General features: G+C 48.1%; 1 protein-coding gene across 3 annotated transcripts in view; it reads left to right on the plus strand.

The window, feature by feature from the left end:
• Positions 1–24,584, plus strand: part of PSIP1 (PC4 and SFRS1 interacting protein 1) — a 118,429-nt gene that overhangs the window by 27,594 nt on the left and 66,251 nt on the right. For 2 of the 3 annotated variants that reach the window (XM_044272208.1, XM_044272198.1), the window contains exons 3-8: positions 358–434; positions 8,933–9,071; positions 18,222–18,338; positions 19,733–19,837; positions 20,826–20,879; positions 23,775–23,868. In XM_044272208.1, coding sequence (XP_044128143.1) covers positions 358–434; positions 8,933–9,071; positions 18,222–18,338; positions 19,733–19,837; positions 20,826–20,879; positions 23,775–23,868 — 586 coding nt within the window. The remainder of the gene's footprint in view (positions 1–357; positions 435–8,932; positions 9,072–18,221; positions 18,339–19,732; positions 19,838–20,825; positions 20,880–23,774; positions 23,869–24,584) is intronic. The other variant, XM_044272217.1, reaches the window with a different exon arrangement.

Below are 24,584 nucleotides of genomic sequence, written 5' to 3' on the forward strand. Positions count from 1 at the left end.
GGCAAAGGCATTTTTTTGGCGATCCAGGGCTCTCCATGGGGCTGCCAGGAAGCCCGGTGACGTCACCAGCACTGATGGGCGGGATTTAGCACTGTCCTAGCCAGTAAAACGGCTAGGGCAGCACTAAAGCCCACCCATCAGAGCCGGTGACATCACCGTACCACTGCCGGGAGGAAGTTTCTGAACCCGGACAACCCCTTTAAATCTGGTGACCGATTTCCTTTTGCCCTCACAGTTTCTTGGTTAGTAACGTTGTTTTACTGTCTGTGAGTATGGGGGGTAATATCTGCAATAATGTGTAAAGATTTCTTGATTAGCAAAGGAATAAATGATTAATTCTGTCAATTGTATTTACAGGTGGATGAACTTCCCGATGGGGCCGTAAAACCTTCCAATAACAAAATGCCCATTTTCTTTTTTGGCACCCATGAAACGTAAGTTGGCAATTGTTTGTATAACTTGCTTCACAGTAGGGCTGCACGTTATGGGAATTTTGTGCGATTGCGATTAGGGCCCTATAAAATTGTGATAACTATATGCGATGCGATATTTTAAGGAAATTGTGCTAGAGGTCTATTTGCTTGGATTTTCCCTTATGAGCTGCTGACTCCGGCACAGGAGCGCCTGCTGTGACCCGTCGCCCAGGTACCGTATTTTTGCTTTATAAGACGCACCTAGGTTTTTGAGGAGGAAAATAAGAAGAAATAATATTGACCCAGAAGGTGTGCTTTTGGTGGATTTTGAACTAATGGTGGTCTGGGTATGACATTGTTATGGGGGATTCTTTGCCTGACGCACTGTCATGGGGGATTCTTTGGCTGACGCACTGTCATGGGGGATTCTTTGGCTGACGCACAGGGCCATGAGGGGGGGGGGCCAGCATAAGATGCAATATGTGTGAATCGGGGTTAGGAAAAAAGAGGGTTAATCCTGTACTCCTGTGGGGGGAGATATAGGATACAGACGCAGGGCGCCAAGGTGGATATAGTGACAAAGTATATTAAAAATAGGAAAAAATGTCCTGATTCAGGGCATATTATAGGGGATTAGAAGCTGAGGGAGAGTAAGGCAGCCTTAGGTGATAAACTATATGCGGTAATGCTATATAGTAACAATAGAACAGAGGAAATAAAATAAAAAATCACCCAATGGCGCCAAACTGCTAACAGATTTTTTCTATAGAGAATCATAGACTGGTAAAAGAAATAAGGAGATTTTTGTGAAACTCACCTGTAAAATCTTTTTCTCGTCTTTTCCATTGGGGGACACAGACCATGGGTATAGCTTAGAGGTATTAGTAGGAGGGACACTATGCAAATGAAAGAGCTCCTCCTCCTCGGGCTATACCCCCAGACTCCACCAGGAGGAACTCAGGCGTTGCACAAGCAGTAGGAGAAGGAGCAAGAAAAAATCATGGAAACCATCGGACCAAGCCATAAGGTCCAACCAGAAACAGAAAAACTGAACTAAAGACCCCTCCTGCAACAGGAATAATGGGTGGGAGCTGTGTCCCCCAATGGAAAAGACGAGAAAAAGATTTTACAGGTGAGTTTCACAAAAATCTCCTTTTCTCGTGCTTTTTTCCATTGGGGGACACAGACCATGGGACGTCCAAAAGCAGTCCATGGGGTGGGAAAAAATACCAGCACCGCCAGGAGGAACGCCCCAACGGTCAAACAGGAACCACAGCCTGCAAAACCCTGCGGCCAAAGCCGCATCAGCCGAAGCCAGTGAATGCAACTGACAAAAATTTGCAAAGGTATGCAAGGACGACCAGGTGGCCGCCGTACACAGCTGAGACGCAGAGGCACGACTGCGTCTTGCCCAGGAAGCCCCCTCCGCCCCAATGGAGAGAACGGCAATTCTAGCCGGGGGAACTCCACCACAAGCGTGACAAGCCGCGGAAATAGCCAAGCAGATCCAGAGCGCCAAGAACGGCGGACGGAAGCAGTAGCCGCGAGACACACCTCCAGGACCCGTACAACATCCAGGGAATGCAGAGTGCATTCCTTGGGGTTAGCCGGAGAAGGACAAAAGGAAGGCAGGACAAGATCCTCATCAAGGCGGAAGGGAGAGACCACCCTGGGCAAAAAGAAGGGGACTGGACGGAGCACAACTTAATCCTGGTGGAAAACCAGAAAGTCTCCTGACAGGAAAGAGCGGCCAGCTCCGACACCAGTCTGACTTAAAAGCTCGTGATGGGACGTGAACTCACAGCCACTGCATAATAGCCCAGAACTTTAATCACTACGCTATGTAGCTGTATCAGAAGCTATGGTCACAAGGAAGTCCAGATGAGAACAGTCAGAGAGACCCTCCTCAAAGGCTCGAAGGGGGCCGACTGCAGAGCGCGCAGAACCAAATTGAGATCCCAAGGAGACAAAGGGGGAACATACGGGGAACCGAATGCGCCACCCCCGAAGAAAGGTCACCACCGGACCCTTAAGAGCAAGGGACCTCTGACGGCCCGCGCCGAAACCTGACCTTACAGGGAACTAAGCGACAGTCCCTGCACAAGCCCAGACTGAAGAAAAGACAGTACCATCAAGATGGAAAACCGAAGGGGAGGGAACCCCGAACCCTCAAAAAAGGATAGGAAGGCCATCCAGGTACGATAGTAAATCCGGGAGGAAGAAGACTTCCCCGGACTGATCATGGTCCTAACCACTGAATCCGAGAACCCCATCTTTATCAGGATGGCGGTTTCAACAGTCACGCCGGTAAACGAAGAGACCGCAAATTCCGGTGGCAGAACGGGCCCTGAGACAGTAGGTCCTGTCCGTCGGGAAGAGGCCATGGGGCGTCCGCCAGCAACCGAGCCACGTCCGAAAAAACCACGCGCGGCGAGGCCACTCTGGGGTGATGAGAACGGTCGGAGTCCCTTCCGCCTCGAACTGGCGTAGACCCTTTGGTAGGAGAGGAAAACAGAGGAGGCTGAAGTCCTGCCACGGAGACATCTGCGCATCCATCCGTACGCCTCCGGATCTCGGGCGCGAGCCAGGACCACTGGGATCTTGTTGTTGAACCCGGACGCCATTAAGTCCACATCCGGACGGTCCCATCTGTGGCAGATTTCCTCGAACCCTTCTGGATGCAGAGACCACCCGCTTGGATCCACCGTGTTGTGGCTTAGAAAGTCCGCTGTCCAGTTGTCCACTCCTGGAATGCAAACTGCTGACAACACCAGGAACGTGCGTCTCCGCCCACGTCAGAATTCTCTTCACCTCCTGCATCACCATCCGGCTGCGGGTCCCGCCCTGATGGTCGATATAGGCCACGGCCGCGGCATTGCCCGTTTGAACTTGCGGGCCTCCCAGTGCGGGGAGAGAGGTCCAATAGGAGAGAGAGAGCGGAAAAAATCGCCCTCAGTTCCAGAAAGTTGATTGGAAGGCGAGACTCTGCCGCCGACCAAATTCCTTGAACCGTGCGAGACTGGAAAACGCCCCCCCCAACCCAGGATGCTGGCATCGGTGGCGGCGATCGTCCAGGAGAATGCGAGAAAGGAACTCCCCGACCTCAGGTTCTTTGGGAACAGCCACCAAGGGAGAGCTGCCCGAACCCGCTGAAAGGTAAAGGATCTCCTGTTGCGCCAGGCGAGTGTGAAACTGGGCATATGGAAGGCCTCGAAAGAGGCTACCATAAGACCCAGGACCTGCAAGTATTCCCGAATGGAGAGGCACGGGGAGCGCAGCAGATGCGACACTGCCCCCTGGACCTGGGAGGACTTGAAGGCTGGTAGAATACTTAGGCAGCCGAGGTGTCCAAAATCACCCTCCGGAAGGAGAGCCTCTGGGACGGGAAGAGGCAGGAGTTTGGGAAAGTTACCAGCCAGCCGAACCGTTCCAGGGTCTGAACAGTGATCCGGACGCTGTCCGTGGTCTGCGGTAGAGAGGGGGGCCTCTATCCGGATATCGTCCCGATAGGGCAGCAAAGGAATGCCCCTGGTACGAAGAAGCGCCATGAGCGGTCCAGGACCGTGGCAAGGACCCGCGGGGTGGTCGCCAACCCGAAGGAAGGGCGACAAACTGACAGTGTCGACCCATAATGGCGAAGCGCAGGAATCGATGGTGGGATTCCGCAATCGGGACATGTGATAGGCCTAGGAGCAGCAGGGCGGGCTGACTGGGCCCTCTAGTGCCGGGAAGGCTGGTGCAAAGGAAGGGCTCTTTGCGGGCGACCTGAGACCCCCGGCGGAGGAAGCAGGCGACGGCCTACCAGATGAGAAACGGCAAAAGGCATGCAGAGATGAACTCGTCCAGCTGATCCCCATAAGGTCTGGAAACCCCAAAGGGGAGATTAGCAAGGGAACGCTTGGTGGAGGCGTCAGCATCCCACACCTTCAATCAAATCTCTTCGCGCTGAGTGACAGAGATGGCCAACCTGCGGGCAAAGAGGGAAACAATGTCCCTAGAAGCTTCGCAAAGAATCTTAGAAGCCTGAGACATCTGGAGAACCAACTCCAGTGTGTTAGTAGCCGCATCTCGTACCGCCAGTTCCTGGTGGTGGTGTTGTAACCACACCGAGAGAGCACTGGCTACCCCTGCTGAGTGAAAGGTAGGTCACAGGGACGCGCTGCCAGCGAAAAAAGGACCTGGAAGAGAGTCTATGCGTCTGTCTACAGCATCCTGGAAAGAGGAACTGACTAAGACAGGAAGGGCCACATAATTGGCTAATCCGGCCACCGGAGGATCCACCTTAGGGGGAGGAGACACCTCTCCTCGCCGTCAGCAGGGAAAGGAAAGTATATTCATGCGCTGGGTGGTCGAGAACCTTATTAAGACCACCCCAGGCCCTGGACATGACCGCGGAAAAATCCCTCATGGACCGGGAACATGGTAGTCTCCGACTGCCTGGACGGAAAAAGGGGGAACTCCTGACCAGTGGAAGGAGGAGAATCCCCTTGGAGAATAAAGGTGTCTCGGACAGTCACCACTAAGTCAGCCACCCTGGTGGAGAGCTTAGGCGAGGGGTCCCGCTCCATGACCTAATCAGAGCCGGAAATTCTCCTTCAGACTTGCGCTCCCTAAGGGAGGGGAGAGTCGCCCGAACGCGCCTCTAGACGAGGGGGGGGGGGGGGAGAGCCAGAGCCATCCGAGGAGGGATGCTGCTGCTCACGCTCCCTGTTAGTAGTCGGGTGTCTTCTGTGGAAAACCACTTAGAGAGGTGGTTGGCGTCACAGGATTTGAAAATGCCCTATAGTCCAAAAAGGACCTGGCTCGTCCGAGCCGGATAATTCTCCTTCGGACTACTCTCCCTAGGGAGGGGGAAGAGCAGTCCGCAAGCGCCACCGGCGAGGTGAGGGGGGTGGAGAGACGGAGACATCCGAGGTGGGATGCTGCCGCTCACGCTGCCTCTTCGTAGTCAGTCACCCACTGTGGGGACCACTGAGAGAGATGGAGTCGTTAGCGCCACAGGATTAAAGGACATGGTTGCCTTGGCGACTAAGACCAATTTAGCGGCCGCGCTGGACATGGCAGATGCCCAAGCGGGGACCGCAGGCCCCCAGGGACGTGGAGGAGGGGTGGAGGAGGGGGGTAAGGCAGGGATGCAGGTAATACTTATCTGCTCCTGCAGAACTTCTCCTGCAGAACTTCTCCCTCGACTCCAGGACCAGCAGGGATGCACCTCATCAGGCTTCTGACTCCTTGTCCAGGAGTGCAGTGTTCTGGTGGAGGGTGGCAGCAGGAGACCCAGTAGCTGGTGGGATACCGGAGCTGCAGGTCGAGCCCGGATCCACTTGTCTTCTTTGGGGGGCAATGGAGGCAGCCAGGCAGCGTCCAAGGACGGCAGCGGGCATTCCACGGGGGACCAGGAAGGCGCCATGCCGACCTGTGTCCCCATCTAGAATAATATAAACAATTTTTGAAGGCTGAAAGGGGCTTTGAACTCAGAAAGCCTGGACATGGGGCAGCAGCAGCAGTACCACTGAGCTACCAGCTTGCCTGGCACAAAACGGAGTAGAGTGATGAGGAGCTGCACGGCCATGAGCAAACAGAGTCTCCGGTGTAAGGAGAGTCAGAGCGGCATGCCGAGGCTCCGCCTCCCCGAACGCGTCATTATGGCGCGAAAAATAAGCGCGAAAATAAGCGCACGCGCGAAAATATGCGCAAAAATAAGCGCACGCGCGAAAATATGCGCGAAAATAAGCGCGCGCGGAAATAAGCGCGCGCGGAAATAAGCGCGCGCGTGATTTAAACAAACACCACGTGGAGGAGCGGCCTGCCGGCGGGCGCTGAGGGAGCGCAGCAGCCAAGGCCCGACGAGAGAAGCGCTGAAGCCCACAGGTTTAAGGGGGAAGAGATGCCAGTACTCCAGTGCCAAAATGAAGAAAGTGCCCCATCAGGATCCTTCTTCAAGTTCACCCAGGTAGCCACAGACAAATAGACACAGAGGGAGGGGGAGGGATTGGGCAACACTTATCTGCTCAGCATGCTCCCTCGATGTCCAGACCAGCAGGGATGCGCCTCTTCAGACTTCTGACTCCAATCCAGGAGAACAGTGCTCTGGAGGAGGGTAGGCAGCAGGCGTCCCAGCAGCTGGTGGGATGCCGGAGCTAACAGGTCGAGCCCGGATCCACTTATCTTCTTGGGGGGAAATGGAGGCAGCCAGGCAACGTCCCAAAGACGGCGGCGGGCACTCCACGGGGGACCAGGAAGGCGCCATGCCGACCTGTGTCCCCATCTAGAATAAAAATAACAAAAAGGAGTAGAATCAGAGAGTGTCAACCTCCTTCACCAGACACTAAGCAAAGACTGAGTTCCTCCTGGTGGAGTCTGGGGGTATAGCCCGAGGAGGAGGAGCTCTTTCATTTGCATAGTGTCCCTCCTACTAATACCTCTAAGCTATACCCATGGTCTGTGTCCCCCAATGGAAAAAAGCACGAGAAATATTAAAATTTAGGAAGTGAGAATGTAAAAATGTATACGATAAAGTTAGAGGCTATATTATCTGTATGCTAAAATCTTATGCCAATATGTTCCCCTTACCAATAAATAGTAGAACAATTAATATTCAGTATCCATATGATTAACAAAGTCTTTATTAATATCTCTACTGAACCTTTCTCCTGAAGAGGGGTTTTATTATTCCCCGAAACGCGTTGAGCTATACCTGACTGATCTTATTAAAGGATTATACCAGAAGTACAAAGCGTTGGACTGCCGTATCTTCCAGTAACTCTACGAGCGAGACAGGCGAGGGAGGAGGTTTTTGTGGGTGTTTTGATCTTTATCCCACAACACCGCTCCCTGGTGAAGTGAGTGTGGTGTATTTCACCCGTGTGTTTTGTTTTTTTTTTTTTTTTTTTACGTATTTTAAGTAATTTTTACTGTTTCTACGTATGATACTATATATCGGATGGTAGACGGCTTAACCATATGGATACTGAATATTAATTGTTCTACTATTTATTGGTAAGGGGAACATATTGGCATAAGATTTTACCATAGAGATGATATAGCCCCTTACCTTATCGTATACATTTTTGCATTTTCACTTCCTAAATTTTAATATTTATTTTACCAGTCTACGATTCCCTATAGACACAATCTGTTAGCAGTTTTGCACCATTGGGGGGTGATTTTTATTTTTTTTCTCCTTTATTTCCTGTATCATATGTGTGAATGACACGCATATTATGTTGGTCCCCCTCATGGCCATATGTGTCACAGCATTACTTTATTAATGTCCCCTCATGTGTCCTAAACCACGCACATAACTGTCTTTGTATGCAAAGTCTTTCTTTACTGCTGAAACAATTGCTCTCCTATTGATAAACTCCTATTAATAAAATCACCAGCCTCTGTACTCACTATGAATACACTGCATCGAGCGGACCGGCGCGTGACTGACGTCAGTCCCGCTCCTCCTGCTTCATTAATGAAGCAGGAGCGCGATTGACTGAAGTCATGCGCCGGCTGGCCCGCTTGCTGCAGTGCATTCATAGTGAGTAGTGGAGGCTGGTGATTTTATCAATAGGAGTTTCAATAGGAGAGCGATTGTTTCAGCAGTAAAGAAAGACTTTGCATACAGAGACAGTTATGTGCGTGGGGCCCGCCGCGACTTGCATCCAGCCCCTCCCCGCACTGTGTAGCGAATGTATCGCTGGCCGCACTGTGCAGCATAGCGGCCGGCGATACATCGGTGTCAGCCACGTAAAAAGTCAACCATTGCTTTATGAGACTCGCTACCATTTCCTCCTCCTTCCCCTTTTTGGGTCGGCCATATCGCAATCTGATTGCTTTGTCGATATCGTGCAGTCCTACTTCACAGGAGTTTGTCGTCTTATGTCACCAGTATTAGAGAGACACTGTGAAATTCATCTCATTGGCCATCATCTGTTAGGTACTGCATTATCAAGTATTCTGGTTTGTGTGATTTGGAAGTGTGTATATATAACCACCGGTACTCCAGCTGTGACTCCCATCATGCTCCATTCATTTCTATGGAGTTCTGAGAACATCCAAACAAGTTTACATCTTGGGAGTCGTAGTTTTACCACTGCTGGAGTGTCAGAGCTTTAGCTCCGTTCTGCTATGCACTGTGTTATATAGCTATCACCCCCTAAGCAAGGGGTCATTTAACAAAAAAATGTTTAGATCCAACCTGAGGGCGCTTTTACATGTAGTTTTTTCTAGTAGTGTTTTTTTCCTACTGTCTTTTGGTCATTAGGTGTTATTTTTGGTCTTTCTACCTTTTCAAAGTGTGTGTGTATATGTATGTGTGTGTGTATATGTATGTGTGTGTGTATATGTATGTGTGTGTGTATATGTATGTGTGTGTGTATATGTATGTGTGTGTGTGTGTGTGTGTATGTATATGTGTATATGTGTGTGTATATGTATATGTATATATGTATATGTATATATATATATATATATATATATATATAATATTTTATAATTATATTATTATTATTTTTCTCCTCATTAAGAGCTTTCTTGGGACCAAAAGACATATTCCCATATGAAGAGAATAAAGAGAAATATGGGAAACCAAATAAACGGAAGGGGTTCAATGAAGGATTATGGGAAATTGATAATAATCCTAAAGTCAAGTTTTCAAGTCCTCAGGTAAGCCTTAGTTGCCACATGTTTCCTGCTGTTAGAATGATGCAGCTGCTCATGTCGGTGTGTATTAGGTGTGAGCGACAGCGAGTATCACACACACACTCATCCATGTACCAACCATTGTGCTGCCGGGTCTTATCACGTAAGACTATGCCTAGAGATATACGCGAAAGATTCAGTATAGGACATAAATACATCCTCTTGTGTATGTATTTGTGTAATGATGGAAATATTTCCTATTTTTGTAGGGATTGGTTAGAAAAGTGAAATCTAAATTTGGTGTCACCTTTTTTGAGCATCATTTTCACTGTGTGTCATTTATTTACTAATTTCTTTACTAAATGTTATATTAATGTCTAATATGAATTGGGGTGTTCCGCCTTTCTGATGGATAGTAGGTGGAAGAGTTAGGCCTCTTTCACACGGGCGTCATTTTTTTGGCCCGGCTAAGAGCCGGGTGCGTTGCGGGAAAATGCGCGATTTTTTCTGCGCAAGTGCAAAACATTGTCATGCGTTGCACTCGCGTGAGAAAAATCGCGCATGTTTGGTACCCAAACCCGAACTTCTTCATAGAAGTTCGGGCTTGGGATTGATGTTCTGAAGATTGTATTATTTTCCCTTATAACATGGTTATAAGGGAAAATAATAGCATTCTGAATACAGAATGCATAGTAAACCAGCGCTAGAGGGGTTAAAATAAAATAAAAAATAATTTAACTCACCTTAGTCCACTTGCTCGCGAAGCCGGCATCTCCTTGTGTCTCCGCTGCTGATGAACAGGACCTGGGATGAGCTGCTCCATTAAATACCGGTTAAGGACCTTCGATGACGTCACTCCGGTCATCACATGGTACGTCACATGATCTTCTACCATGGTGATTCACCATGGTAAAAGATCATGTGATGACCGGAGTGACGTCATCGAAGGTCCTTAAGCTCTATTTAATGGAGCAGCTCATCCCAGGTCCTGTTCATCAGCAGCGGAGACACAAGGAGATGCCGGCTTCGCGAGCAAGTGGACTAAGGTGAGTTAAATTATTTTTATTTATTTTAACCCCTCTAGCGCTGGTTTACTATGCATTCTGTATTCAGAATGCTATTATTTTCCCTTATAACCATGTTATAAGGGAAAATAATAATGATCGGGTCTCCATCCCGATGGTCTCCTAGCAACCATGCGTGCAAATCGCACGGCATCCGTACTTGCTTGCGGATGCCATCCGATTTTCACACACCCCATTCACTTCTATGGGGCCTGCGTCACGTCAAAATCGGAAAATATAGAGCATGCTGCGATTTCAACTGAACGCACAAGTGATGTGTTAAAAACATCGCTCATGTGCGCAGCCCCATAGAAATGAATGGGTCAGGATTTAGTGCGGGTGCCATACGTTCGCCGCACGGATCGCACCCGCACGGAAAACTCGCCCGTGTGAAAGGGGCCTTAGGCTTTTGGATTTCAACGTAGCTGATCTTATTGTTCTGAGGGGCGATACGCTGCCACCAGAGGTTACTGTGCAGTGACTTACATCCTACTCCCCATTCATTGTACATGTATTCTTAGCAGACTCGGGAAGGATAGCCTTTGGCTCAATAAGCATTAAGCACACAGCTAGTGTAGCCAAATTGCGTAATCTTATTATTGGTTCGTAGTTTAAGGTCTCATTCACATGACTATAGTTTTGGTCCGTATCCGATCCGCATTTTTTGCAAATCAAACGTGGACCCATTAATTTCTTTGGAACTACAAAGAATACACACAGCATTTGTGTGCTGTCCTTATCCACATGTCCGTCCCGTAATTATAGAACGTCTTCTATTCTTGTCCATTTTGCAGACAATAGCCATTTCTATTATGGAGACTGAGAAATTTGGCATGTAAACAGTCAGTATCTGTATTTTCTGGATCCGTTGTTTGTGAACCACAAAACACATTTGGTCGTGTGCATGGGCCTAATTGAACTATGCTGCCTACATTTTCTCATAAAGGGCATCTGTCAGCAGATTTGTACCTATGAAACTGGCTGACCTGTTACATGTGCACTTGGCAGCTGAAGGCATCTGTACTGGTCCTATGTTCATATGTGCCCGCATTGCGGCAAAAAATTATGTTTTATTATATGCAAATGAGCTTCTAGGAGCAACGGGGGCGTTACTATTACCCTTAGAGGCTCAGCTGTCTCTGCAGCTACTGCACCCTCTCCACTTTGGCTTTAGGAGTAGTTACGGCCAGACGTGATGTCGTTTTCACTGCCTGGGCCTGTCTGTCAAAGTAAAGAGGGCGCAACAGTTGCAGACAGATCCTCTAGGTGTAATGACAACACCACTATTGTTCCTAGAGGCTCATTTACATATATGTAAACTAGGGGTGGGCGATATAGACTATATGCGATATAAACTATATAAATCTGGCCAACGATAGAGATTTTGTTTATATATCGCCAGATCGCAGTAGAACATGGCATGCGCCGCTTTCGGCACTCGCCATCTTCTCTACTGAGCAGGCACAGTGGGGAAGGAGGGAGTCCCTCCCTCCCCACTGTGTGCGGCTGCCGCTGACCACCAATGAGAACAGACTAGGAGGAGGAGGGGAGGGACTGAATACAAACGTAGCCTGCATATGCCGGCCATATCCCATACCCGGCCTCTATTACTGCGCACCGTGAGCACATGCACATGCAGGCTACGTTTGTATTCGGGCATATTAACTATATTCATTATCACAGTGGCCACAGCCCCTCCCTTCTACTCCCCCTCTTCGAAGTATTATATTAATTGCGGCCCCCCTCCACACGATTAAATCATTGGTGGCAGTGGCCCCAGGGTGGCAGCTTCTGATCGGAGCCCCAGCAGTGTAATTGCAGGGCTCCGATCGGTTACCTGGCAGCCAGGACGCTACTCAAGAATGTTAGGTCCTATTCACCCTAATAGAGCTCTATTAGGGTGAATAGGACAAAAGTTTAACCCCCCCCCCCCCCGAAATATAGAATATTGCGAGATATATCACACATGCTTAAAATGATATTGCAATATAGATTTCTCGTGCGTGGCATTGGGGGACACAGCACCGTGGGTATATGTCCAACTACCACTAGGAGGCACTAGACACAAAAAGTGTTGGCTCTTCCCAGGTGGGCTATACCCTCTCCACAGGCACGAGGCTATTCAGTTTTAGTCTAGTGTCCGTAGGAGGCAGACCTGTCCTGCTTTTTTGCAGGTTCTGCTGTGTTTTTATTTTTTGTTCTTTTCTTTTTTCTCTCTTCCGCAGGTCTCGGTGTTCTCCACCGTTATACCTGCTGCAGGCTGGGGCTCCATCGTGTTCCACTTTAGTTGCCCCCCCCTGCGGGCGCGTACTTCGGTACCATCGCCGGTCACCCAGTCCCCACGGACTGCATCCGCAGTGGCTTGCCGGCATTCCCACGGTTTCCATGTTGAGTCTGCCGAAGGGGTGACCCTGCTGCGCCCGAAGACATCGGATGGTGAGTATACTCCCCTGTCCGTGTGTCCCTGCCCCAGGTTCACCCCGCCCCCCCCTCGCTCCATTCCCGGCCGCCTTAATAAATCGAGGCCCCGGCTTTTGGGCCTGCTAGGCCACAATCTTCCCGGCCCCTCCTCCTTGCTTCCCGGGCTTTTCTGAGCCCCGCCCGGCCCTTGGGAGGGGCTATCTCTTCACCCTTTCCTGGGCTAACGTGTTTTTTCTGCTGAAGGGAGTGGTTAACCCCTTCCCTCCCCTCAATTGCTTCATGTCCCCTGCAGCCCTGCTGACCACCTCTTTTGGGGGAACAAGCTGCTGCAGCGCCTCTTTGGGGGAACAGGGCGTCCGGGTCAGGATAGACAGCCTCTGCTGGCTGCTTTTTGAGCATCTCCTCTCCCAGCCTCTCCTCTCCCAGCCTCTTCTCGGTCGCCACGTGTTTTCACGTGCGTCCGCTGTCTGCACCTCTCTGGGTCTAACAATGGCTGCCGTGCGGTCAGCCTGTCCCTGCTGGGTGCAGTACCTCTTCCCAGATCCTTTCCCTGAACAATCCCTTTGTGTCGGTCCCCCATGAATGGGCTCCCTCCGTGTCAATGCCATGGGACCTTGGCCGACTCTCCCTGGCGGTGTCGCTGGCCGCTACCAACCCAAATTGCGGCCACCTCTGCCCTCCCAGGGTCCTCCCTGCAGATGGGGCACGCTCAGTTAGGGGTACCTGCACCCGGGTTCGGCTAGGGGTAGCTCACGGTACTCCCTCGGGTGGTCTCAACGGGGTCCCACCCCTCCTCGGCATCCTCGGATCCCCTCCAGGACAGGCCTGAGGCTGGTGACGAATCCTTCCTGTCACCCCATCCGTTGCCTCTGGGGACACCTCTGCGCCGATTCCCTCGGAACAGAGCATCAGGCGGTCTTCCTCCATACAGAAGCCCTCTGGGAGGTCAAGACGAACGTGGACGGAGGAACCTCTCCTGCCCAGGGTTGGTATCCCCTCTAGTGGATTTTCGGATGGTGCTCCCCTGACCGCACAGGTATTCAACCGCACAGGTAAGGCAGCCGTCCCCGTGTTTAGCATACTAAGTCACCTACGCGGTGTCTCTGATACGTACGCCTTCTCCTTAACAGGGGGATTCCTGCACCACTGCCATAGGCTGTCCCTGACAAGCCTTCCTGGTTCCCCTATACCAGGGGCTATCCTTTACACATTTGAGAGTGTTTCCACAGGGTCCCCATCCTGGTGTTGGTGTTCGCTACTCTACCTCATTACAGGGGGTTCCTGTTCTGGGCAAGCGGTTAGCTCGGCTATCGCCTCCTGTAGGTTGGGGAGTTAAGAGCAATTGTACAGCTGCCTTGCCCCTTTTCATGGGTAGTGTACCTACACCTACTCCAGATGCTGAAGCCATTACTCCTGGCTGGCTCTAGGGTGTTCCATACAGCACTATTTCTCCCTTCCAGGCGAGATGTACAGGCCACTTCGATTGCCGTTGCAATTGCACCTGTCTGTTCCCAGCCACTTTGCTCCCGTCATAGGTAGAGTATCTACGCCATCTCCTGATGCTGTAGCCAATTCCCCTGGCTGGCGCTATGGTGTTCCGTGCGGCACTATTTCTCCCTTTCTGGCGAGATTTACAGGCCGCCTTTAATTGCCGTTGCAATTGCACCTGTCTGTTCCCAGCCATTTTACTCCCTTCATAGGTGGAGTACCTACGCCATCTCCGGTGCTGTAGCCGATACCCCTGGCGGGCTCTATTGTGTTCCAGGCGGCAACATTTCTCCCTACGGGCGAGACATAGAGGCCACTTTCTATTGCCGTAGAGTTGCCCCTGTCCGGTTCAGTTACACCTGTCTGTTCCCTGCCACCTTGATCCCTTAACGGGTAGAGTACCTGCACCATCTCCGGATGTGGTAGCCGTTCCTCCTGTCCGGCTTTATGGTGTACCATGTGGCATTTTCTCTCCCTTACAGGACGAGATTTTGAGGCCTCCTCCAGTTGCCGTGGCCATTGCACCTACCTCATCATAGTGTGCACCAAACAGCCATCTTACTTCCTTCATAGGTAGAGTTCCTGAACCGTCTTTGATGCTGCAGCCGTTACACCTGTCTGGCTTCTATGGTGTACTATGCGCCCCTGTTTCTGTTGCCATTGCACCTACCTGATTGTAGTGTGCGCCTGTCTTGTTCTTTGTGGTACCGTGCGGCCCTATGGGTTCCATTGTTAACGCAGTTGCTGTTGCACATCTATGGGTCTAGGGTGCACCATGCGGCCACATTGCTTCGATCTTAAATGTAGTTCCTCTATCACAGCCATATTTCTACTTTACAGGTTGTGTACCTGTACCCTCCGAATGCTGTCGCATCCCCAGATGCTGTGGCTATGTTTCCACTCTCCTTAGTCGGCAACATGCAGCCACTTTACCTTTATTTTAGGCGTGTGTTTGTAGTACCCAAAGTGCTGGGCCCTATGGTGCGATCTGTGGCCCAGACAGTTTCTGTCTTACTAGGTGTTTTCTGCCCACGAGCTCTAATCTGTGCTGCAGATGTTGGTTCCATCCGTTTGGTTCTTCCATACGTCTGCCACTCCGTTACTGTCGTACTCATTGGTCTCCTTGTGCCGCTCAAGGCACTGTCGGCACCAGGTCACCTTTGTTCAGCATGTGCATGGTTACCATATCTGGCAGGGGTGGGTCAGCCCATCCCCCACCTTATCGGTCTAGTGCTGCTTCTGGTAGCTCCAGTATATGACTGATCTGTCTGGTCCGGCGGGTGGTCCTCATTCAACCTCCTACTCCATGGCCAGGTGGTTGTTGGCCTTTGTGCTAGAGTTGCTCTTGCTTTCTCTTTAAGGTCCTACGGTATGCTGTGCTCCGCATTACCCCATGTTATAGGGGAGTACTCACATTGTTTCCTATTGCTGAGCGGGCCATTCCTGGTGTAGTACAAGGATCTCCACTGGATCTTCTACCTTGTTTGGACATGTAGCTGGTGAGCATCGGCAGCGGTTTTCGGTCATCGCTGGATGTCCGCCTCACGGTATCCTTCTGGGTCCACGTTTTTTTTTGGTCGCTGGACGTCCTCCCTGACGGGTCAAGGACAGGACCACTGAGCGCCACACACCTGTCTGAATTTTCAGCTGATTGCTCTGGTATCGGTCAGGGCCCCGTTGTTCCTTCTGGGTCCAGGTGTTTTTCGGTTTTCCCTTGTATTTTCTGCTTGGTTGTACTGCATGGCGGAGGGGCGTTCCCCTTGGACCTTGCCGTCGTCTGTACTTGTCAGGTACTTTCTCCCCCCTGCGAGTTTTCTGTATGCCGGTCGCAGCTGGTTTCTACATTTCTATGTAGGCTACCCCGGTTTTTTCATGGCGAATTCTGCATTCCTTATGCATATTGATGTCTGTCGTTTTGTGGTACCTCCCGGGCTGCTGTACTTGCCCTCTCTGGGACAATGTTTACAGTTTGCTGGTCAATGTTCTTGGTGCGGCTAGTTGTCCATGGCCAATGGCCCTTCCCCTATGGTGGTTTCTTTTCGCCTTTCCTGGATATTCTGGCTTGCGTTGTCTTCCGGTGGTTCAGCTCCTGGTTCCTTGTGAGCCCATCTGAGTACTCCTTTCTGGAGTCCCTGTCCCTGTTCATTTGAGGTCCTCTTGGGATTTGTCTTTTTTTCCATCCTCCCACGTCAAGTACCTGGTATTGAGTGGTTTGGTGCTACGGTTTGCAATTCCACCGTATGGTCTCCTTCGGGAGGGACCTCCTCCTGTTGTAGACCCCTTCCTCCTTAGGCTGTTTGGAGTGCTCTTCTTCTACTCCCATGTCTCTCAGTCCAGTGTGTTCCTGCTAAGGTTGCCTGGGCCTGTCTCTGGTTCCTTTTTTCCATGATACTTCACATGCCCAGAGTTTCCTCTGGTCTTGCGCTTTACAGTGCTATCTTGTTTTCAGAGGCTTGTGCCTCGTTTCCTGTTTTTGGGGACGCAGGAGTGATCGTTCTTTGTTCCTGGCTTTTACCTACAACCCCCTCCTTCTCCAAGGGTTGGCGGTTTCCTCTAGCAGCCTTGGGTTTTTCGCCTTTACATGGGGCGCTTGGCTTCTTCACCTGGCCTTGCGGTGAGGGGAGTCCTTCTCCCTTCACATGTGAGCCTTGCTATGGCTTCCCTCACTCGTTTGGTTTCCAGTGCTTCCCTGTTTCTTTTCTCCGCTGGCCTTACAGGGGATGGCCACAGGTTTTTTGGGTCTGAGACAATGTAGGGCGTTGGGTCGTTCCAACACGCGGTGCTGTCCTAATTTTTTCTCCAGCCCTTGGCTGCGCTTGGTGTTCCCTTTTGCCACCTTCTTGCATTTGGGATTTTCTTCCAGACATTTTGTCCTGGGGTGCTGGCAGTCTTCCCTGCTTCTTCTGAGGTTTCTTCCTTGTTATGAGACCTCTTGCCCATTCCGTGTTTTTTCCTGTTGGGTCACATGGTCACATTCTCCTGCACCTGTATGCCCAGCCGGTGGCACGTCTCTTCTTTTCCCACCCTCAGGGACTGCTTTGGGACGTCCCACGGTGCTGTGTCCCTCAATGCCACGCACGAGAAAACTGGATTTTTTGTACTCACCGTAAAATCCTTTTCTCGTAGTAGGCATTGGGGGACACAGATCCCACCCTATGTTTTTACTTCCGCTTCTCCGGGCTGGTCTCTTGATCTTTCCCGGTACGGGAGTTGTTGGTTCCTTGCTTTTCTTCTCTCTCCTACTGCTTTTGGTACAAACTGAATAGCCTCGTGCCTGTGGAGAGGGTATAGCCCACCTGGGAGGAGCCAACACTTTTTGTGTCTAGTGCCTCCTAGTGGTAGTTGGACATATACCCACGGTGCTGTGTCCCCCAATGCCTACTACGAGAAAAGGATTTTACGGTGAGTACAAAAAATCCAGTTTTTAGGCCATATCGCCCACCCCTAGGTAAACCAAATTTTTCTCAGTAATGCGTGCACATATAAACATGGGACCAACACAGATGTCTTCAGCTGCCAAGCGCATTTGCAACAGGTCAGCCAGTTTCATAGGTACAAATCTGCTGACAGATGCCCTTTTAATCCCTTCACGACATCCGCCTTGCATGTACAGCAGATGTCTGGGCTTTAAAGATGGTGCCCAGTGTTTGAGAGGAGAGACCGTAATAGCTAGCGAGTGCCTGCGGTTTTATACAGTAGACATCTGTGTCTTATGTCCGCGATTGGCGCGGTAATGGCGACTGCGGACATTTAACCCCACAGATGACCACGGCATTGGAGAAGCTGGAAACACGCAGCGGTTTTTGTCCAGCGGCCTTTCGGCAGGTTTGCTGTGCTGCGGCCGCCTCTCCGCAGGACACTACTTCCAGCAGCACACGTGTGCAAATGTTAGTCCGCATCTGGCAGGCTGTCCCCCTACCGGACAGTCCTAATGCCAGTGTGAAAGAAACTTTAAACCATATAGTATATTGAAAGAGTATGTTCATTAGCATAAGTTTCACTAGTTTATTAGTTCTTATGCTTCATTCATAAACTTGCCCCTTTTTTACAGCCATTTGTAATTCTGCAGCGACTATGACTACACACTTGTCAATAAAACATAAGCTGCTCTGTTAAGAGCATTTTTGATGAGCATAGACTTTAGCTAGGAATATATTATTTCTGGAAGTTATATCTTCCTAATTTCTTTCTGCTGGTTTAGAACTACTTGGCACTCATCAGTGCTGCTGAGGGAGAGGCAGAAGAAGAGACACTAGAGGGCTTGGAAGAAAACGAGGACGCAACAACACCCAAAAAAATGAAGACTTTAACACCAAAGGTATGTGACTAAAGTTGGCTTTACATTTGTGTCCGTGTGAGTGTGGACCTGCAAGCATTTTTTATAACCTCTAAAGCCATACTGCAAAAAATTCTGCGCATGTAAACATAATTGATTTACATTAAGTCAAAAAATTGTAAGTAGAAAGACACTAAGGGTGCTGCCACACAATCAGGTTTTTTATGTGGTTTTTGAACCAAAATAAAGTGTGGATCATAAAACCAGAAAAAGTATTAAGTATAAATACGACTGTCGACTAGCTTGAAGTGCATCAAAAACATGAACATCTGGCAACACCTTAAGCACTTGAGATTTAAAAAAAACAGTTTTTACAATAGTTTTTTTTCTGGGTGCCGTTCCGTTCACCCGCTGTGGCGCCCGTTGTATTCTCCCGCCTGGTATGCAAATTTTTGCATCGGTACAGGGAGGAGGAGACTGCCCTGTTTATCAATGGGTCTCCTTCCCTGGCTGTGAGCTGTCCAATGGCAGCACAGAGCGTCACAGCCAGGGAGAGAAAAAATTAAATAAAATTACCTTCTCTCTAGCTGTGACGCTCTCTGCTGCGATTGGACAGCTCACAGCCAGGGGAGGAGACCCATTGAGAAACAGGACAGTCTCCTCCTCCCTATGCCGATGTGAAAATTTGCATACCAGGCGGGAGAATACAACGGGGGCCGCAGCGGGCGAACGGAGCGGCACCCAGAAAAAATAGTAAGTGCAGTTAGATCCCTGCACTATGTCCTACATATTTTATAATGTCTGGACCTATGAAAAGTCCTCTTTAAAACCCTACATGTAAAACTAGTTAAAGGCGAGTTAAAAACAAGTGTTTTATTGTGTAAAAGTAGTAAAACCTTGAAGACGAATTCACACATCAGGTAAAATCATTGTTTATGCGGACACCTAAATCGTCAATCTGGGCAGCAGATTGTGCTGTGCGAACAAGGATCTGCTGCCCAGAAACAATTAATCTGTATGAGGACGGGTGAGTGCAGTGGTCCTCGCTCATACCAATACAGTGGAAAGATTATATATATTTTGCTGGTTTTTTTTCTCTACCCAAAAGAATTGTAACATAATTATATGTATCCCCAAACCTGAAAACAAGCTTTAATACGGCCATGTTGAGAGATGGCATTCGGTATGCACAATTAGAAAACTGATTATAAGAAAGTTATGAGAACAGTATTTTAAGTGCATTCAAATTGTATGGTTTTGTATTCTAAAAAGAAATGATATCCGAAAAAATGGATATGCCTTAGCTTGCACAGTGAGGGCAGTTATCTTGTCTTTTCAGTTAGTCTTGTTTTTTGAATAAATGATTTTTTTATTCGTAGATGTACGTTTTTGTATGTTACTTGTACTTGTTTTTTAACTTGTATATTCAATAACAGATTTCAAGCAAACATTCTGATGATACATCTTCCAGTGGACTAGGGTCTCCAGAGAAAGAGTTAAATACTTCAAAGGAAGAAAGCGAGCACCTTTCTGGCAATGATGTAAGTTATAGTGGAGCTAGCATGACGAAGTACACCTTCTTTCACTAGTATCAAACAAAATTCCACTATGCAGTCTTTGAAAAATATGCAGTGCATTTTAAGAAGAAAACTGCCATACTCTTTGTCTCGTATATCAACTCTCCAGAACCCTTTCTACGAGCTAGAGTGGAGAGCCGCTAACAAAGCTGCTGCATATTTGACTACTCCTGCCTGTCCATGTATAATGACAGTTTGCTTCCCCCAGCTGATTGCCATGGTTTCCTGAAACTGTTCATAAGACAACATTTTCAAGGTAATTTGCTATGCAGCGACTGGCCATAGATGATAGGCTCATATATAAGCCCTGTGAAGTACATCATGCCAGTCAGTGCTTTTGAAAGTGCTGCAAGAAGACTAAAACATGGCAATCCTATGTTACTTCTGTTGACCTTCATCCACCACAAATCAATGGCGCGGAGGGAATTATCATAGATTTACTGCCATAAAATAAGTTGCAACCCATATTTGTAATTTTTCTTCTCTGCTCTACAAAAATGATTAGGGCTTATTGAAAGTGGTTATGGCAATCATTGGTCCGATTTAAATTCACTTAATAAATTAATTGCACATCAGTTTTAGACTAGCTGGCATATGTGATCAGCCCCCGATCACAACATTAAAAAAAACACACTTACCTCTCCTGCTCCTGGACGCCGCCGCTCCTTGCATCACGATCCTCTTCCTTCTCCATCTGTGCTGTGAACTGGGGGTGCACAGCTTGAGGTCACAGCGCACAGCCGAGGACCTGGAAGCGGTGAGTACAGAGCCTTCACCGCTTCCTGGTCCTCTGGTACTAATGAGAGCTTCCATAATGGAAGCACTTCATTAGTATTCGCCCCGTAAGACGCAGGGTCATTTCCCCCCCCCCCACTTTTTGCGTGTTATGGGGTGAAAAATACAGTAAGTGATTCTTCCTGTTAACAACTGTTCTTTTTATCCTTTTTGTCAGGCTCTACTTGCTCCTCCTGTTATAGTCAAAGGTAAAAGAGGCAGAAAAAGAAAGGTAAGCACCTGTATATAAATGTTTGCATATAGGCTAATAGCAGAAAACTACTGTTACATACGGTTCCCAGCCAGAGCCTCAGTCTGACCACACAAATATATTGTATATACTGATATTATTCAGTGAGATTCACCCATTGAGTGATATCAGTTTGACCAGAAGCTATTTGGTTATTGTGTCCCTTGTTAGAAAGGTAGGAAGGGCACATTGTAAAAGCAGGGTGGAGTCAATAGTAGGTGCTGGGACACAGGAACATGTATGCTATGTGAAACTGGGGGACTCGCTCTCTCTTCCTGCAACCCCCTGGACCAACAGCACTTCAGGAGCAAGCTAAGTTGTGTGTGTGTGTGTGTGTGTGTGTGTGTGTATAATATCCTAGTAGACTTTGTGTACATATAGATATTTGTGTGCAATTGTATTCCATTACACATGTGTAGATGATATAGGCTATTTATACATGAGTCTTTATATGTACATGTGAATTAGGTAGAAGTGTAGATCTAGTAGACAGTATATTGGTGGACTCTGGATATATAGTACAGACCAAAAGTTTGGACACACCTTCTCATTCAAAGAGTTTTCTTTATTTTCATGACTATGAAAATTGTAGATTCACACTGAAGGCATCAAAACTATGAATAAACACATGTGGAATTATATACATAACAAAAAAGTGTGAAACAACTAAAAATGTCATATTCTAGGTTCTTCAAAGTAGCCACCTTTTGCTTTGATTACTGCTTTGCACACTCTTGGCATTCTCTTGATGAGCTTCAAGAGGTAGTCTTGAAGGAGTTCCCAGAGATGCTTAGCACTTGTTGGCCCTTTTTCCTTCACTCTGCGGTCCAGCTCACCCCAAACCATCTCGATTAGGTTCAGGTCCGGTGACTGTGGAAGCCAGGTCATCTGGCGCAGCACCCCATCACTCTCCTTCATGGAAGTGTGTTTGGGGTCATTGTCCTGTTGAAAAAGAAATGATGGTCCAACTAAACGCAAACCGGATGGAATAGCATGCCGCTGCAAGATGCTGTGGTAGCCATGCTGGTTCAGTATGCCTTCAATTTTAAATAAATCCCCAACAGTGTCACCAGCAAAGCACCCCCACACCATCACACCTCCTCCTCCTCCATGCTTCACGGTGGGAACCAGGCATGTAGAGTCCATCTGTTCACCTTTTCTGCGTCCCACAAAGACACGGTGGTTGGAACCAAAGATCTCAAATTTGGACTCATCAGACCAAAGCACAGCTTTCCACTGGTCTAATGTCCATTCCTTGTGTTCTTTAGCCCAAACAAGTCTCTTCTGCTTGTTGCCTGTCCTTTAGCAGTGGTTTACTAGCAGATATTCTACCATGAAGGCCTGATTCACACAGTCTCCTCTTAACAGTTGTTCTAGAGATGTGTCTGCTGCTAGAACTCTGTGTGGCATTGACCTGGTCTCTAATCTAAGCTGCTGTTAACCTGCGATTTCTGAGGCTGGTGACTCGGATGAACTTATCCTCCTCAGCAGAGGTGACTCTTGGTCTTCCTTTCCTGGGGTGGTCCGCATGTGAGCCAGTTTCTTTGTAGCGCTTGATGGTTTTTGTGACTGCACTTGGGGACACTTTCAAAGTTTTCCCAATTTTTCGGACTGACTGACCTTAATTTCTTATATTGATGGCCACTCGTTTTTCTTTATTTAGCTGCTTTTTTTCTTGCCATAATACAAATTCTAACAGTCTATTCAGTAGGACTATCAGCTGTGTATCCACCTGACTTCTCCACAACGCAACTGATGGTCCCAACCCCATTTATAAGGCAAGAAATCCCACTTATTAAACCTGACAGGGCACACCTGTGAAGTGAAAACCATTTCAGGTGACTACCTCTTGAAGCTCATCAAGAGAATACCAAGAGTGTGCAAAGCAGTAATCAAAGCAAAAGGTGGCTACTTTGAAGAACCTAGAATATGACATATTTTCAGTTGTTTCACACTTTTTTGTTATGTATATAATTCCACATGTGTTAATTCATAGTTTTGATGCCTTCAGTGTGAATCTACAATTTTCATAGTCATGAAAATAAAGAAAACTCTTTGAATGAGAAGGTGTGTCCAAACTTTTGGTCTGTACTGTACATACACATTATTAGCCACATTTGCTTACTATCCAGGGAGGGCAAGAACGGAGGCAGCTGTGTGGTGGTGGTGTATCTGTATCTGCTTGTAATGTCCATTGTTTTGTCATCTCATCTTTGTTATCAGTAAACTAGTTTTATATAGAGGTATCTGTGAGGGTTATGTTACTCCAGGGGTGTATGAAGGACTATAATGCACAGAATAAGCGGGTTATATAGAAAAACTAAGACAACAGTCTAGGAACAGAATACGGAGATGGATATAAATCTCCAATTAGCAAAACCTCCCTTTATCAACTACATATAGCCATAGAACATTCATAGGATGTGGTGTTCATGTTACTTGCCAGGATCTGCATCTCTGGGGGCAGTTGAAGCTGTCCTTTTTGACAGTTTATGTTTACCAGGATTTATTAACTATTCAGTTTGCTGGATGTGCCATAAATGTCTGACTGATGAAGGTTTCAATGAGTAGAGAGCCACACATCTGCGTCCCACTAGACGGAGCTCCATTCCCAAGATCATTGTTACCCACATCTATCGGACAGTTATGGCCTATCCTGTGGATATTCCATAGAGGACAAAGTTGCATGTAACTCTTTAGGCAGTATGCCCCGTGTGTCCAAGGTGTCTCAAATCTCTAATAAAAAGTCTTCTAAAAATCTATATTCAATTATCTTTTAATTCCACCAATATATTTTACATAGTTTCACACTGAAATCATGTAATGTAGAATGTGTTTTAACTGACTTGTAATCTGCAAAATATAATTCAATTTTAGGTGGATATTTTGGCAGAGGCAGAGCGAAATGCAGCTGCCTCTCCACAGACACCGCCCAAGCCTAGCCCAAAGCGTGGTAGACCACGTAAGTTGGGTATGACGCTTTTTTTGAATTTTTTTTATTAAGGTCTTTTGTACAGTAGCTCAATTGTCATAAAATGAGCCAATAGCGACCCATCAAAATATTTTTTTTCTTTTCAGTGCTCTTTGCAACAAGACCACATTTATCACGTACAATCTACCTCACTATGGGGTACTTGGTGTGAAAAGCTTAAGAAGCCCTGTTCTAGAAGTTGCAACCGACTACCGCCAAGGAAGTGATCAGTGATAAATGTTATAGTGTGCCTCCAGTTACAAACGTTTTCTCATTAATGAGCGCAGTCACATGACCATATGTGTTTTGCAGTCTTCAAAATGCAGATCTGCAAAAAATATGACTGATGTCCATGCTGCATCAGTGTGTTTTTTGTTTTTTTTGTTTTTGTTTTTTTCTGAATCATTGTAACCATGTCTATTGTTGATTGCAAATGATTGAAAATGGACAAGAGTTATGAAATAAATTGGTCCGCATTCAATCCACAGCAAAAATATGGTTGTGTGCATGGGGCCTTGACTCCTGTTTGTATTCTTTTCCCATGCTGTAGCCCATCCATCAGACCAGGAATCTGCAGTGTGCTATTTGTTCACTGTGGAATCGCTATCAATGGCTTGCCGCCTCCAAAACTGCAGACCCTGGAGACTCGATCACCAGTTGGAGGGGAGGCATGTGTCCTCTCTGCACGTGAGAGCAAGAGAGAGAGAGCGCGCAAC

Source organism: Bufo gargarizans, chromosome 1, assembly GCF_014858855.1.
Source record: "Bufo gargarizans isolate SCDJY-AF-19 chromosome 1, ASM1485885v1, whole genome shotgun sequence".
In the NCBI taxonomy this organism is placed as follows: Eukaryota; Metazoa; Chordata; class Amphibia; order Anura; family Bufonidae; genus Bufo; species Bufo gargarizans.